This window comes from Bufo gargarizans, chromosome 4 (assembly GCF_014858855.1).
Source record: "Bufo gargarizans isolate SCDJY-AF-19 chromosome 4, ASM1485885v1, whole genome shotgun sequence".
NCBI classification, from domain to species: domain Eukaryota; kingdom Metazoa; phylum Chordata; class Amphibia; order Anura; family Bufonidae; genus Bufo; species Bufo gargarizans.
Genome location: NC_058083.1, coordinates 375,864,732 through 375,880,669, shown reverse-complemented (window position 1 = coordinate 375,880,669; position 15,938 = coordinate 375,864,732). Strand labels below are relative to the sequence as shown.

The 15,938-nt window shown below is 44.9% G+C and overlaps 1 protein-coding gene across 4 annotated transcripts in view; it reads right to left on the bottom strand.

Annotated features, from left to right (window-relative positions):
• LOC122935744 (dihydroxyacetone phosphate acyltransferase-like) overlaps nucleotides 1-15,938 on the bottom strand; it is a 477,317-nt gene that overhangs the window by 323,388 nt on the left and 137,991 nt on the right. For all 4 annotated transcript variants that reach the window (XM_044291607.1, XM_044291609.1, XM_044291610.1 and 1 more), the window contains exon 10: nucleotides 8,484-8,729. In XM_044291607.1, coding sequence (XP_044147542.1) covers nucleotides 8,484-8,729 — 246 coding nt within the window. The remainder of the gene's footprint in view (nucleotides 1-8,483; nucleotides 8,730-15,938) is intronic.

The following is a 15,938-nucleotide window of genomic DNA, read 5'->3' as shown; positions in this document are numbered from 1 at the left end:
GGTAAAAAGAGCACAAGTAATAGAATACTGAATTTATTAAATTATATATGGGTGGAGATTAAAAAAATATTAGAGATTAAAGGGTTTTTGTATTATACACACATTTGGAAAAATATAAATCTTAAGGAATTAGAAACGATTAAGAGGTATATAGACTGGGAAAAAAAAGGGATAAAATACCTTAGTCAGATATTGGAACAGGGCAAATTGAAAGATTTTAATACAATGGTTGGTGAGTTTGGGATTTCCCAAAAAGATATGTATAAATATTTTCAGCTTAGGAATGCCCTGCGGACAGCCCTTCAGGAGGACAAATATAAAATATAAAAATCTGATATAATACACAAATTTACTAAAGAGGGGGAAAGGGGTGGTATAACCGCAAAAAGATATAAGATATAGATGGAGATCAAAAAGAAACGGATTTTAATACTCGCTAGAAAAAAATGGGAGGATGAACTTCAATCTCTTACTGAAGATAAATGGGAAGATGCCCTCAGAAGTTACTCAACGGTTTCCAATAGGGGCTCACATACGATCTCACAGTTTTTTGTAGTGCATAGGTTGCATCGATCCCCACGGTCATTGAAGATAATGGGTGTGAGAGTTTCGGATGCATGTTCAAAATGCTGGAGAGAGAACGCTGATTTAATACATTGTTTCTGGAGATGCCCAAGCTTGATTAGATATTGGAGGGAAATTCTGGAGACTGTACATTTAATTCTGAAGGTTTATATACCTGAAGATCCGGTGATTTGCATATTAGGGGCTTAATTGTTGACTGTTGGCGGTTACATTGTCGCCTGACAAACCATCTGAATGAGGAGAGCGTCAAATAAGGGACGTGGCCCTGGTCGTGGTGCTGCTGTTGTTGATGGACATGAGAGGACGTGGTCGATCTGTGCCAGCTACACGCACAAGTGAAACACCTTCCTCAGGTGTGAGTAGGCGACAGAACCTACAGTGTTTTTTGGTAGGGCCGAATGCGGCTCTACGAATGGTGAGGCCAGTACAAGTTCAGGCGATAGTAGATTGGGTGGCTGACAGTGCCTCCAGTTCCTTCACATTGTCTCCCACCCAGTCCCCTGCTGAAAGATCAGAGTTGGCACCTACAGCCCATGGGCATCTGTCTTTCAACTCGCCCCCTTGCAAATCAGGCAAGCAGTCAGCCCCAAGTCATACAACATCCACATAGCCCTGCCCTAGAAGTGGAAGAGATTGAGTGCACTGATGCCCAACCACTTATGTTTCAGGATGAGGACATGGGAAGAACACCGCAGCACGTCTCTGATGATGACGAAACATAGGTGCCAACTGCTGCGGCTTTCTGCAGTCTGCAGACCAACAAGGAGGTCAGGGGTAAAGATTAGGTGTAAGATGATGTGTAGGATGATGAGGTACTAGACCACACATGGAATCAAGGTCATGCGAGTGACGTGTGCAGTTTGGAGGAAGAGGCGGTGGTTGCACAGAACCACCAGCACAGCAAAAGAGTGAGCAGGGTGCAAAAGTGTCCGTTACATTCTTGGGTGACATTTTACTATTTTTGCCGTGAATAAACCCTTGCTCTGCATTGTGTAGGTGACAGGGACCTAAATTTCAAAAAATTGTCTGTTACATTCTCAGGTGACATTTTACCATTTTTGCATTATACAAACCCCTGCTCTGCATAAGTGACAGGGACCAAATTTTTGTAAAATCGCTTGTTCCATTGGTGGATGACATGAACCCAGTTTTACCGTGAATAAACCCCTGCTATGCATAGGTGACAGGAAACAAAACATTTGAAAAAATCGTCTATTACATTCTCAGGTGACATTTTACAATTTTTGCCATATACAAACCCCTGCTCTGCATAGGTGACAGGGAACTAATTTTAGCAAAATCGTCTGTTCAATTGGTGGGTGACATGAACCCAGTTTTGCCGTGAATAAACCCCTTCTCTTCATAGTTGACAGGGACCGGAATGTTAAAAAAATTGTCTGTTCCATTGGTGGGTGACATTAACCCATTTTTGCTGATTAAAAACCCCTGCTTTGCATAGGTGACAGGGACTTAAATTTCTAAAATTTGTCTTTACTTGAAGTGCGCCCCCTCCTTTCATTCGATCCTTCTGCTTTAACAACTTGTTTCACATTTCCGCTCAATCACATTGCAAATCAGCCAAGCAGTCATGCAGCAGTCTCTTTTGCTTTTTGATGACTCTGCTAGCAGGGTTTCCCAGGGCCATCCACATAGCCCTGCCGCAGAAGTGGAAGAGATTGAGTGCACCGATGTCCAACCACTTATGTTTCAGGATGAGTAATGGGAGGACCACCACAACAAGTCTCTGATGATGATGAAACCACCAGCACAGCAAAAGAGGGAGATGGGTGCAAAAGCAGAGCGGCCATCCCCTAGACAGTATGCCTGCTACTGCCCACCGCACCAAGGGACCAAGCACACCAAAGCCAGCTTCAAGGAGTTCTCTGGCGTGGCAGTTCTTCAGACAACGTGCTGACGACGACACAAGTGGTTTGCACGCTGTGCAATCAGAGCCTGAAGCGAGGCATAAAAACTCTAAACCTGAGCACAAACTGCATGACCAGGCATCTAAGTTCAAAGCACGAGCTGCAGTGGAGTAGACACAAGGTCTCTGGCTCCTCCTGCTTGCTCATCTGCTGCAGGCTCTGCCTCTTTATCCCCTCTGCAGTGACAAAGGCACATGCCACCCCGCAAACAGAGGATGTGCCAGCAACTTCACCATTTGGGTCACCAAGCATCTCCACAATGTCCCATGGAAGCATTCAACTCTCTATCTCCCAAACACTGGAGCGAAAGAGGAAGTACCCCCCCTACCCAACTGCGATCCCTGGCCCTGAATGCCAGCATTTCAAAATTACTGGCCTTTGAAATGCTGTCATTCCGTCTGGTGGAGACGGAGAGTTTCAAAAGACTTATGGCGGTGGCTGTACCACAGTACGTCGTTCCCAGCCGCCACTAATTTTCCAGTCGAGCCATCTCTTCTCTGAACAACCAAGGTGGGGGACACAAACAGGTGTGCACTGCGCAACGCCATCTGTGGCAAGGTCCACCTAACTACGGACCAGTAAGCACTGTCAGGGACATTTTATCTCCCTAACAGCACGCTGGGTAAATGCAGCGGCGGCTGGGCCTCAGGTGGATAGCAGTTTGGCGCATGTCCTTCCAACACCGAGGATTGCAGGGCGTTTCTCTTTGCCTCCTGTTGCTTCCTCCTCCTACTCCGCTTCCTCATCCTCTTCCACCTCCTCATCCGGTCAGCATAAAAATTACTCCGAAATGTCAGGCCTGCTGCATAAAGTGCTGGCCGTCTGTTCGTGCTTTCGGCATTCTCACCCTGCTGCTGCTCGCCTTTCAGCGCTGCAGTGTAACTTCGGCCTTCCCGCTCACAGCCTCATATGCGACTTGTCCACAAGGTGGAACTCCACCTTGCACATGTTGGCCAGACTGTGCAATCAGCAGCAGGCAATAGTGGAGTTTCAACTGCAGCACGCACGAGTGAGTTGCTCTGTGGAACAGCACCACTTCATCACTAATGACTGGGCCTCCATGCGAGACCTGTGTTCCTTGTTGCGCTGTTTAGAGTACTCCACCAACACGGCCAGTGCCGATGACGCCGTTCTCTTTGATACTATCCCACTTCTATGCCTCCTTGAAAAGACTTTTCGGGCGATGATGGAGGAGGATGTGGCACAGGAGGAGGAGGAAGAGGGACCATTTACAAGGATTTCAGGCCAGTCATTCACAAGTGGCTCAGAGGGTGGGTTCCTGCATACGCCAGGTACACAATTGTACAGCCAGGGCACAGTTCTGGAGGATGACAAGGTGGAGGATGAGGCGATGGAGGAGTAGGAATAGTGTTCACAGCAGTGTGGCACCCAAACCAGCTTATGGCCATCACTGGTGTGTATCTGGGGGGATACAGAGGACACAGACGATACAACTCCCACAGGGGACAGCTTGGGTGCCTCTGGGCAGCCTGGCACACACGAGCTATTACATGCTCCAGTGTCTCCGCATCGACCACCGAGTTGGACACATTTTAACTTGTGCGGATTGCCAGGTGACCACGCTGCTGGATCCCCGTTACAAGGACAATGTACCGTCCTAAATTCTGTCATTGGAGCGTGATCGTAAGATGCGTGAGTACAAGCGCATGCTGGTAGACGCACTGCTAATGGCGATCCCACCTGACAGCAGGGGCCACCGCGGAAGCACAAGGCGAAGGCAGAGGAGGAGGAAGAGGTAACCAATGCAGCTGGGGCATCATCAGCACCTCAGAAGGCAGGGTTAGCATGGTCGAAATGTGGAAAAGCTTTGTCAGCATGCCACAACAGCCGATATGAAACGTCTTAGCAGGAGGCAGCATTTCAGCAACATGGTGGAGCAGTATGTGTGCACACAGCTACACATACTGAATGATGGGTCTGCCCCCTTCAACTTCTGGGTCTCCAAATTGGGCACATGGCCTGAGCTTGCCCTTTACACCTTGGAGGTGTTGGCCTGCCCTGAAGCCAGTGTATTGTCTGAACATTTGTTTAGCACGGCAGGATGGGGTTATCAAAGAGAAGTGCAGTCACCTGTCCACAGCCAATGTGGACAAGCTCACGTTCATTAAAATGTACCAGGCAGGGATCCAACATGATTTCTCCATACCGTGTGCAGAATAGACATGTATACCAGCCTCACCCAGCCATTGTTGTACTCTCTTTGTTTTATTTTTTTCCCAATGTTTTGGGGTCTACCCAAATTTGAACCAAAAAAATAAAATATAAAAAACAAAAACCAGTGTTGGCTACCTCCTCCTCCTCCACTGCCACTTCCACCTACAATGCCACATGCACCACCTCCTCAACCTCCTACTGCATATGGACCTCCTCCTCCTAGATCAAGATTATTATTTTTTATTGGTATTTATTTTTTGTCATTTGAAGTAATTTCCCTATCCACATTTGTTTGCAGAGCACTTGCCATGCTCTTAACCACATTTTGCTGCCTTTTGCAGCCCTCTAGCCTTTTCCATGACTTTTTTGGAGCCATTTTAGTGCTCCAAAGTTTGGGTTCCCATTTACTTCGATTGGGTTTGGGTTCTGGGTCAAGTTTGGGTCCCGAACTCAAACTTTTTTGTGAAGTTCGGCCGAACCCAAACATCTAGGTGTCCGCTCAACTCTATTTAAAATATTTATTTGAAGTAACTAGTTTCTTGCCTTTCAATAGAGTGGATACTACCTTGTCTGATAAACCTCTGCTAGACCAGATCTGCCTATCCAAATCGATATATGAAGAATCTCTGGACTGGGATGAAAGAGCAGCCCCTGATAGAGAAGATCTTCCCTCGCTGGAAGGGACCAAGGAGGTTCTACAGATAACCTCATTAGGCTTGAGAACCAGGATCTCTTTGGCCATTTTGGATCTATCATAAGTACTGATGCACTCTGGTGGATTGTCCACACGATTGAGGGAGAAGAACCTGTCCACCTTTCTACTGGCCCTGGACGCAAATAGATATATCGTGGGAAGACCATACGTCTGGACTATCTGTCAGAGATTTTCCTCATTCAGACACGATTCTCCCTGTTTGAGAGAAGTGCAGCTCAGGAAATCTGCAATAACGGTACATTGTCCTTCCCTTTCAAGTGTACTGCAGATAGAAAAAGCCCTCTTTCTGCTATACTAAAAATCTCTTGGGAAAGATGTAACAGCAACGGGATTCTGATACCCCTCTTATGATTTATATAGGCTACTGTCGTTGAATTGTCTGAATGGAAAACTATTTCCCTGTTCATCAACTTTGGAACCGCTATCTCTAGAGACACTTTTCTTTCTTTCAACTCTTTCAAATTAGAGGAGGCTTTCCTTGAGGTTAGATCCCACCTCCCCTGCCAGAACCTGTTCTGGGAGTGAGCTCACAAACCCCAGGAATTGGCATTCATGGTGATTACCAACTGATCCTGAAAGGACCATGGAACTCCTTCAGACAGATTTATCCACCATACAAGGGAAAGTCTGGCCTTTGAAGAAATGTGGAATTTCCTGTTCTAGAGAAAGGGGGAGTCATCCCAGGACCTCAGAATGTCTGCCTGCAGATCCCTGGAATGAATTTGAGCATAAGCTACTGCTGGAGTAGTGGATGCCATCAGACCCAATACCGCCATAGCCTCTCTGAGAGAACACAGGTAGGAGAGAAACATTAAATGAGTCTGGTGTATAATCAAATCCCTTTTCTTTATGGGAAGAAAACTGTTCTGCTGACGGGAATCCAATTAAATTCCCAAAAGCATACATATCTGAGAAGGAACAAGACTTGACTTTTTCCAATTTATTTTCCAACCTAGATCTTTTATGGGTACTTTTACACTAGCGTGTTTGTTTTCCGGTATTGAGTTCAGTCACAGGAGCTCAATAAAGGAAAAAATCTGATCAGTTTTATCCTAATGCATTCTGAATGGAGAGCATTCTGTTCAGGATGCATCAGTTCAGTCCCCCTTACGTTTTTTGGATGGAGAAGATACTGCAGCATGCTGCAGTTTTCTCTCCAGTCAAAAATACTGATCACTTGCAGGAATGCTGGATCCGGCATTCATTTAAATTGAAGTGTATTAGTGCCGAATCCGGCATTAAGTGTTCTGGCAAAACGAATCCGGCTTTCCGGTCTGCGCATGCGCAGACCTTTAAAAATGAAAAAAAAAAAAAAAATAGAATACTGGATCCGTTTTTCCGGATGACACCAGAGAGACAGATCCGGTATTTCAAAGCATTTGTCAGACGGATCCAAATCCTGATCCGTCTGACAAATGCCATCAGTTTGCATCCGGATTGCCGGATCTGGCAGGCAGTTCCGGCGATGGAACTGCCTGCTGGAATCCTCTGCCGCAAGTGTGAAAGTACCCTAAAGTGGAGAAAAGGAAATTTATCTCCTCTAACAACCTCTCCCTTGACTGAGAAATTAACAAAACAATCATCCAAATAGGGTACCATAGCAACTCCTTTTAGTCTTACAAAGGCCATAATCTCCAATATTTTGGTAAATAACCTTGGAGCCTATGAAATTCCGAAAGGAAGAGCCCTGTGCTGAGATGTAACCATCTCCCTTCTATACAAACTGCTGTCCTTAAAATTTTTTGGGAAGATCTGTCACCATTAAAACATAGCCTTTAATCTTGTTACATAAAAAAAAAAAAAAAAAGTTAATAAATAAAGACAATTTTTGTGACAAAAATATCAAAAAATAAATAATGAGAATTAGAGGAGTAATTAGGCGCAGGTGTTGACTGGTTGATATCTGGGACACTGTCCCTAAGTCTCGCAGTATAATCGATACCCTGCCTACAAAACAGAATGGCCAGAAATATCATAATCTTCCCCGTTAGAGAATTCAGAATCTGTATCTTTACTGTAACTAACCCTTTCTGGGGACAGAGGCCGATTCCACTTCAGGGATTTAAGTGAAGATCTGACTTCAGATCTGACCAAAGCCTTAATATTCTTGGATAAAGACTGATTTTAATAACACCAATTTATCCACACACCCCTGACATAAAGGCCTATGGTAAGAAGCAGGTAAAGGTACCATGCACCCACTACATTCTTTTTGCTTAGTCTTGCTAGAAGCTTTCTTATGTTTTTTTGCTACCTAAAACAAAAAGCAAACAACAACCCAGAGTAAGGACGTATACTTTCCCACTACTCAGGACTAGTACCGGGCTTGAAGGCCTTGAGGATGTCAAGGGCGTACAGAATCTCCCAGTTCTGACATAGTTCCAGACGCCGGGTTCAGCACAGCACTGTGTGCACCAGATGAGAGCTGGCTGCCTCCTCCTGCTGCCACTTATAATGTGTTTTGGCCTCCTTTATGGCATGGCCCACTCCTAATCCAGACCGACAGAGGCCTATGCTTCCTGCAGCGTCACAGGAAGTGACGTCAGAATACAGGAGGCCGCATATTGCCACCTGCCCCTACACACATGCTTAGTAAGCGCAACTTCCCCCGCGGCCATCTTTGAGAAGGGAGCAAGCGCCTCACCCCGCTGGCCGGACTGGGGGCCGCCTGAACACAACCACAGTGGCCCCCCAAGAGGCTGGGAGGAGGCAGGAGAAAAGGCAGACTTGGCCAGCCGCTACCAAAGGAGACTAATGCCGACTGGGATAGGTCCCTTCAGGGTTAGTAGATCCAGACCTTGCCCAGCTCCAGGGTGTGAACCTAAGGCTAGGAGTAAGAGCTCCCTTGGTACATCCTAACCGGAGGACAGGAAACCTGAATTGAGGTGTGGTGGGGGTGTGAACCTTTTTATCTCATCAGGTTTCCTGTCCTGGATGGGATGTCCTAGTCGCATGGGTGCTGTCATGGGTGAGGGGAAAATCATAACACCAACAATATCATAAAAGCAAACTTTTGGATCTTATCAGTCTTACCAACAGGAAAATAAGTAATATGTATTATATAGGTGTTCACATATTTTTACCTTTCTGAAAACTATGTGATGTTCTACATGCCAAAACAACAAGTGCAGGGCGTATGAAAATATTAATCATTTTATTCCTGTAAGAGGCACCAATCAGAAAAGTAAAAGCTTGTTTGGTCACCAGCTCTTCAGTCATATCTTCTTTAACATTGTGCTCAAGCAAAATAATGTGACTGTCCACAATAGCCATAATATTTGAATGTAGAGAAACACTGGATTGAACAACTTCATCAATGGATTTATTATCTGGATAACAGGTAGAAAAAGAGAAAAAATATATATTAGAGTGCAGGCATATAAGACATTAAATATAGGGTATCTACCTTATTGAATGGTATGGCATATCCCTAAGATATGACATAAAATTATTATTGTGGAGGGGGGGGGGGGGGGGGTTCATTTACATTTTCACCTGCAAAGCTGCACTCCCAGCAATTTACTGTGAAGTAATTTGCAACACAGTTCAATTAAAGTGCATGGATATGTGGCAGTTCCCTGCACAGAGTTGTCTAGGACAATGGATGCAGGAAAACGCCATGCTTCCTTCATTCTAAATATTTTAAGGATCCTAGCAATGTGCTATTATTACTATATAATGGATTACCCTCTATAATGATATTACTAATACTATTTTTAAAAAATACATAAAAAGATACATTTATAAGACTTGAATTTTGTTGGAAGTTCCATTTGTGTCATAAATTATAAAGCATGAGCTTTGCCAAAGTTAAAATGACCTTTATGAATATGCAGACAGTGTATGTAAACTTTTTTAATTTCAGAAAAGGTTTTATACAATAAAAGGAGAGCATGTCAATATAACAAAGGTGTGTACCATGATTCCTTCATAAGTCAATTAATGATAATCCAAAGCAGTGTACCTGTAGTAAGGCTAGGTCTACACGACGACATTTATCGCACGACAGAAAGGGCACAACTACACTGCAACATTTGTCGCTCGACATTTTGTTGCACCAATGTCGCGCAACAATTTTTATAATGGCAGTCTATGGTGTCGCACCGCGACATGCTGTGACTGCAACGCGACAGTCACAGAAAAATCCATCTCAAATGGATTTTCTGCGACTGTCGCATCACAGTTGCATGTTGCAGTGCAACACCATAGACTGACATTATAAAAATTGTTGCGCGACAAATGTCATTGTGTAGACCATACCTTAAACTCAACCAAAACATGGATAAGCAATGAGAAAATATTTCCACATGCACAACACATTTAAGAATAAAAAGGTTACATATCAATCAATTAAATCATCGAGTTGAAATGGCATGTCAGTGCACAACACATGCGGCTGGACATAGCAGAGCATTCTGGGGAGAGATATGGGTAAAACATAATGAATAAAGCTGTTCTTATGGTAAGTAAAACTCGTGACTTCCATCCTACTTGCACAGCAGTTGGAGCTATAAACATGGCACCCACTCAGGAGCTGAATGGGCACAATAGTCAGTGAGTGACTGTTGTTTTACACCCAGTGTCCGTGGACACAGACAAATCTGATCACAAACATTCAAAAGGGTTTACCAGGACTTGTATATTAATGGCCTTATAATAGGTCATCCTTATTAGATCAGCAGGGGGTGGTAGGAGTTGGATCCCCACTGTTCTGATATTGATGACGTTTCCGGATAGCTGATGAACATTAAAGTACTAGATACCCCCCTTTAGTCCCTCAGATGTCGTGGTCAATTGTGACCACAAAATCTGATTGCTTATCTAAAGTGAGAGAGTTCCCTCTTGTTTCTGAACTTTGAGACAACTTAGGTATATTCTTCGGGCATAGTATAACAGAGTTTCTAAAGAAACACATGTACACAATAAAGTAGAACAACAGAACAGAATAAACTTGCAGAGTGAGACCTTAATTAACTATGCAAACTAGCTCTCTTTACAAATATGAAGAGAAAGCTGTGCCTTTGGTGAACTGTTATCCTACAGAAAAAATGTTTGACCTTTAAAACAGGCCTTGAGACACAATTTAGAATTATAGCCAAGACAGCACATCATGTGCAGACAGCTATTTTGGGGTGATTGCCCCTCATCAGTGCAAATCAGAAAGAACGGATAACTTAATGAGAGGCCTTTGTCAGGGATCCAGGGGGATGGGGACCATGCAATGATCATCTAGGAATACAATATGCCAATCAGCTCTCTTTCCCCAATGTTTATTTCTGGTCAGGAAAAGGTTTCCTCCTCCGCACCTCCTGTGTTGATCTAAGAAATGTAGCTTACAACGGCCCCTCGGCTAGGATACGGGCGAATGGGGGAACATCAGAGTCATTCAGATTGTGAAGAGGAACCCGTCAAGGATGCCCACTATCCCCCCCTTTTGTTTGCTATTGCAATTGAGCCACTGGCCTGCCTGTTGCGCTCATCTGAACAGATTGTAGGGTTTCCCTGTGGGTCTTGGGAGGAGAGAGTGTCCCTTTACGCTGATGACATGTTAATTTACTTAGGTAATATGGAGCAGTCTTTAAGTCCTGTCATGGCACTTATACGGGAATTTGGTAATAGGTCTGGTCTCCGTATCAACTGGGATAAGTCCATTCTCTTACCGCTAGATGACTCTGCTGTGACTCTCGTCCCCAAATCCAGTCCAGTGCAAATTGCGCATTAGGTCAAGTATCTGGGGATAATAGTTACAGCAAATTCTAACAGTTATATTAAACTCAATATAGAGCCGCTCTTAATCTCAATGTTGGATAAAATGAAGGCGTGGTGCAAGTTGCCGCTATCTGAAATTGGGAGGAGTAACCTTCTTAAAATGATTCTCATGTATCTATTGCATAACTCCCTGGTATGGATTCCTCGCAGGATATTCATAATTGATAGGTTATTTAGGGATCTGATTTGGCGCCATAAAAAAAGCACGGATTAGACTGGACACTCTGCAGATAGGAAAAGAGGAGGGAGGGCTATCAGTACCGAATGCATGACTTTACTACATTTCGGCACAGTTGCAACAGTTGAGGGGATGGGGGAGGACTCCTGGAGACGTTGCCTCAGCCAGATTGGTGGCGCACATTCTCCGGTGGTCTTTTTGGAAAATAGCGGAATTGTTGGTAAGCTGTCGGGACATCCCACACTCTCCATGATACACAAAGTTTGGCAGAAATGTTGGGTGCTGTTATCAGTAAAAGGGTTTACGCAGTTTTCCCCTATCTGGAGGAATCTGCATCTTCCTGAACTATTCCAGTTAGATGGCTTTTCATCCTGGGAGCGCAAAGGTGTGAGGTATCTATGTCAACTACAGAGTGCTGATGTTTTTAAGTCCTTTGAACAGTTGAGAACTGAATTTGGTCTCCCACACATGGCCTTCTATCAATTTCTGCAATTATGGCATGCCTTTCAGACACAGGCTAACTCTGTATCATTGAAATACACTATGGTCCCGTTGTTTCAGCAACTTGTTACAAACAGTTCCTCGAGCAGTCTGATATCATCTACCTACAGGAACTTATATGTGAAGTCAATGAAACAAGGGGTTTTAGCAGTTAAATCTAAATGGGAAAGCGATGTTGAGCAGATTTCTGAAGAGCAGTGGAAGTGGATCCTAGCACTCACCCCGCAATAGTCAGTTTGTGAGGGGGCAGCGTATGTCCCAGTTGTTTTTATTGCACCGGGTGTATAGGACGCCAGAGTTTTTGTGCTGGATAGGTGTTCGGGAGGATGTGGATTGTCCTAGATGTGGCATGAGCCCTGCTTCCTTGTTACACATGCTCTGGGATTGTGCGGAGCTCTGGAATTTCTGGTCCTCGGTTCTGGCCTTAATAAAAGACGCATTAATATCACGGTTCCGTCTGGTCTGAGAACATGTATAGTAGGAATATTATAAAAAATCGCCATCACCGTCTGGGAGTGCAGCGCCTGCTATTCCAGGCTAGGAAACTGATTAGAAAACGCTTAGAAAAAGGTGTATATGTTAAAAGACAATGTGTAATGAAGTTTAACAAAATATGGGATAATTGGGAGAAATTTTGGATACAGTGTCCGGATAAGCTTCTCAGTTGGACTATGGGAAGGTAGAGACACAGTCCTTGTTTCTGTGTGCTTTCTTTTTCCTTTAGCTTAATTAGCTATGGATGTACGATGTATGAAAGTGTTTAGTACTACGTAGGATGGATGTGAAGAGGAATGTTAAAAAGGAGAAGTACACCAATGGCTATGCTTATGATATATTAATAAGATAACCGATGTTGGAGTTCGGATCCGTTCCATCGCTCGGGTAAGGGGGTGGGGGGGGGGGGGGGTTAGTTGGGCAGGGAGGGTTGGTCCTATGTTCATTAATTATAATGGATGGGAAATGTGGTTACTGTGTAACTAGATTACTTGATCTTATGTGTACACTATGCTATGCCTGATGATATATTGCATACTCATGGAAGTGATTCTTTGGCCGATCATGTAACGCTATGGTACTATTGTTATCAACTGTTGCATGTATACTGTGCAGACTATTTTCTTTCTTTGTATTTTTGTGATTTTCAAAAAATGTCAAATAAAAATTATCTGATAAAAAAAAAGAAATGTAGCTTCTTTCCAACTGCAGACTACATGTAAGTCCTGCTATGAAATTCTGGAGTTCATAGAGACTTTTTTTCTGTAATTTTTAGGGCTGCAACGATTAATCAACTTTATTGATAATATTCGATAACGGGATTCGTTGTCGACGAATCCAGTTATCGAATAATCACTGATTTATTGCTATGTGGGCGGTTTACTTTAAATCAGCGCATCTTTATTTTACATTACAATGAAGCTCCAGTAACAGGCAGAGTGGACGGCAGCGTAACGTCACTTACTCACGTGACACGCCTGGTCCGCCTCCTTCATTCATAAAGTGAGGGGAGCAGGTGCATCACGTGAGTGAGTGACGTTACACCGCTGCCCGCTCTGCCTGTTACCTGAGCTTCATTGTAAGGTAATAAAGATGCGATGAGTAAAAGTTACTGCCGGATTAGTCTGCTGTGAGCAGCGGGGCTGGGGCTGTTATGGGGAGGGGTATCTGTGTATGGCACTTCTATGGGGAGGGGGATCTGTGTATGGCACTGTTATGGGGAAGTCTATGGGGAGGGGGATCTGTGTATGGCACTGTTATGGGGAAGGGGATCTGTGCACTGTTATTGGGAAGGGGGATGTGTGCACTGTAATGGGGAGGGGATCTGTGGATGACACATATAGCATAAGATGCTATATAGTGTCATCTATAGATCCCCCCCATATCAGTGTCATCCACAGATCCCCCCTCCCCATAACAGTGCACAGATCCCCCTACCCATAACAGTGGCATCCACAGATCCCCCTCCCCATAACAGTGCCATCCACAGATCCTCCCATAACAGCGCCATCCACAGATTCCCCCCATAACAGCGCCATCCACAGATCCCCCCCATAACAGCGCCATCCACAGATCCCCCATAACAGTGCCATCCATAATTTGTTTTAATATGGCCTTTGAACATAATTTTTCAAGTAAAAACATATAAACCTCTTTGTTTTGTAATTTTGGTGTTTTTCCCCGATTAAATTATTGACAACTTATCGATGACTTAAGGAGGTAAGATCTTTCCAGACCTCTATACCACCCTGTTATCCCCTATCCCAATAAAACACATAGTCCGTAATTCTTGGTGGAAAGGCCATAGCAGCCGTTTATTAAACCGCACTAATAATCGAACATCATTTACCAACCATACATTAATAAATATCAATCAACAAATACAAAACATATCAATACAATGCACTAACATTTTACTTCTGCGGAAGGATCCTAGAAGGCAACCCTAGCAAGCTGCGATCTTCACTCCACCCATCTTTCCTTTACCCTCGGCCGCACTCGCCGACCCAAGGGCACCAAATCCTCCAAAACCATATATTCCTCTACCCCTGTAGGCCTTTTTAGCCCAACAGGAGCCCCCAGCTTTCAGCTTACCGAACCACATGGATGCATGTTCCAACGTGTCATGCACCTACTAAACATAGTATTGCCTTCCAGGACCCCCCGTTAACCTGCCCCCTGCTATGACAAATTAAAAACATGACAACCTACAAACAAGGGCGGGAGGGTGGGCAACTCTCCAAAAGAATAATGCCCTCCGGTGCCGCCCCTCCCCCTCTACCCTGCATATAAACCTTCCCGCGAAAATGACACAACACCCCCTACTCCTCCCCCGGCCCAACTCCACCCCTCCCAAGAAAATTAACCCTATCCTGGTCTGTTACTTACCCCTCAGTCAACTCTCACTGCGCTACGCCTGTGCCTCGCTCCGTTGTCCTGATGACTTAAGGAGGTAAGATCTTTCCAGACCTCTATACCACCCTGTTATCCCCTATCCCAATAAAACACATAGTCCATAATTTTTGGTGGAAAGGCCATAGCAGCCGTTTATTAAACCGCACTAATAATCGAACATCATTTACCAACCATACATTAATAAATATCAATCAACAAATACAAAACATATCAATACAATGCACTAACATTTTACTTCTGCGGAAGGATCCTAGAAGGCAACCCTAGCAAGCTGCGATCTTCACTCCACCCATCTTTCCTTTACCCTCGGCCGCACTCGCCGACCCAAGGGCACCAAATCCTCCAAAACCATATATTCCTCTACCCCTGTAGGCCTTTTTAGCCCAACAGGAGCCCCCAGCTTTCAGCTTACCGAACCACATGGATGCATGTTCCAACGTGTCATGCACCTACTAAACATAGTATTGCCTTCCAGGACCCCCCCGTTAACCTGCCATCGACGCACATAGGAGACACCTCACCTATGGACGTCCCGCCACACCCTGTACGCTGACTCCAAACCATCCTGAAGCCCCAGTGTCCACAAATCCGTGCCGATCTCATTAAGATGCACCCCATCCGACCTGAGGAATTGAGGCGAAGCCACCTCCAACTCCCTGTGCCGAACCACAAAACCACCCTGCCGCCGAACGAAGCGCCCCACCTCCTTATTCAATTTTGCCCGAGCCTTGTTGATCCGGTCCACCGACCGCGCAAAACGCCACGCACTCCTCGGTACCACCTCCGACCACACAACCAACAAATCCGGGAACTCCTCCATCAAACGCAGCAGATCCAATTTGATGTCCCTAATGACATCCCTCGAGCGGCGAACACCTAAGTCATTCCCACCCACATGCAAAACAACAATGTCCGGGCACCTGTCCAAAGAGGCAAAAGCATGAAATTCAGGCAACACGCGCCCCCACAACATACCCCGCAAACCTATCCACCGGACCTGCAACTCGCCCGGCTGGAAACCCAACTGCCGACCGCTCCTCCGCACATCAGCTCTCAACGCACCCCAGTATACATAGGAATGACCGAAAATCCATGCCAAACAAGAACGCAAACCTGTAAACAAACAAAAGAAACAAACAGTGACCCACCAGGCTAACAACGATTCACCGACACTCAAATT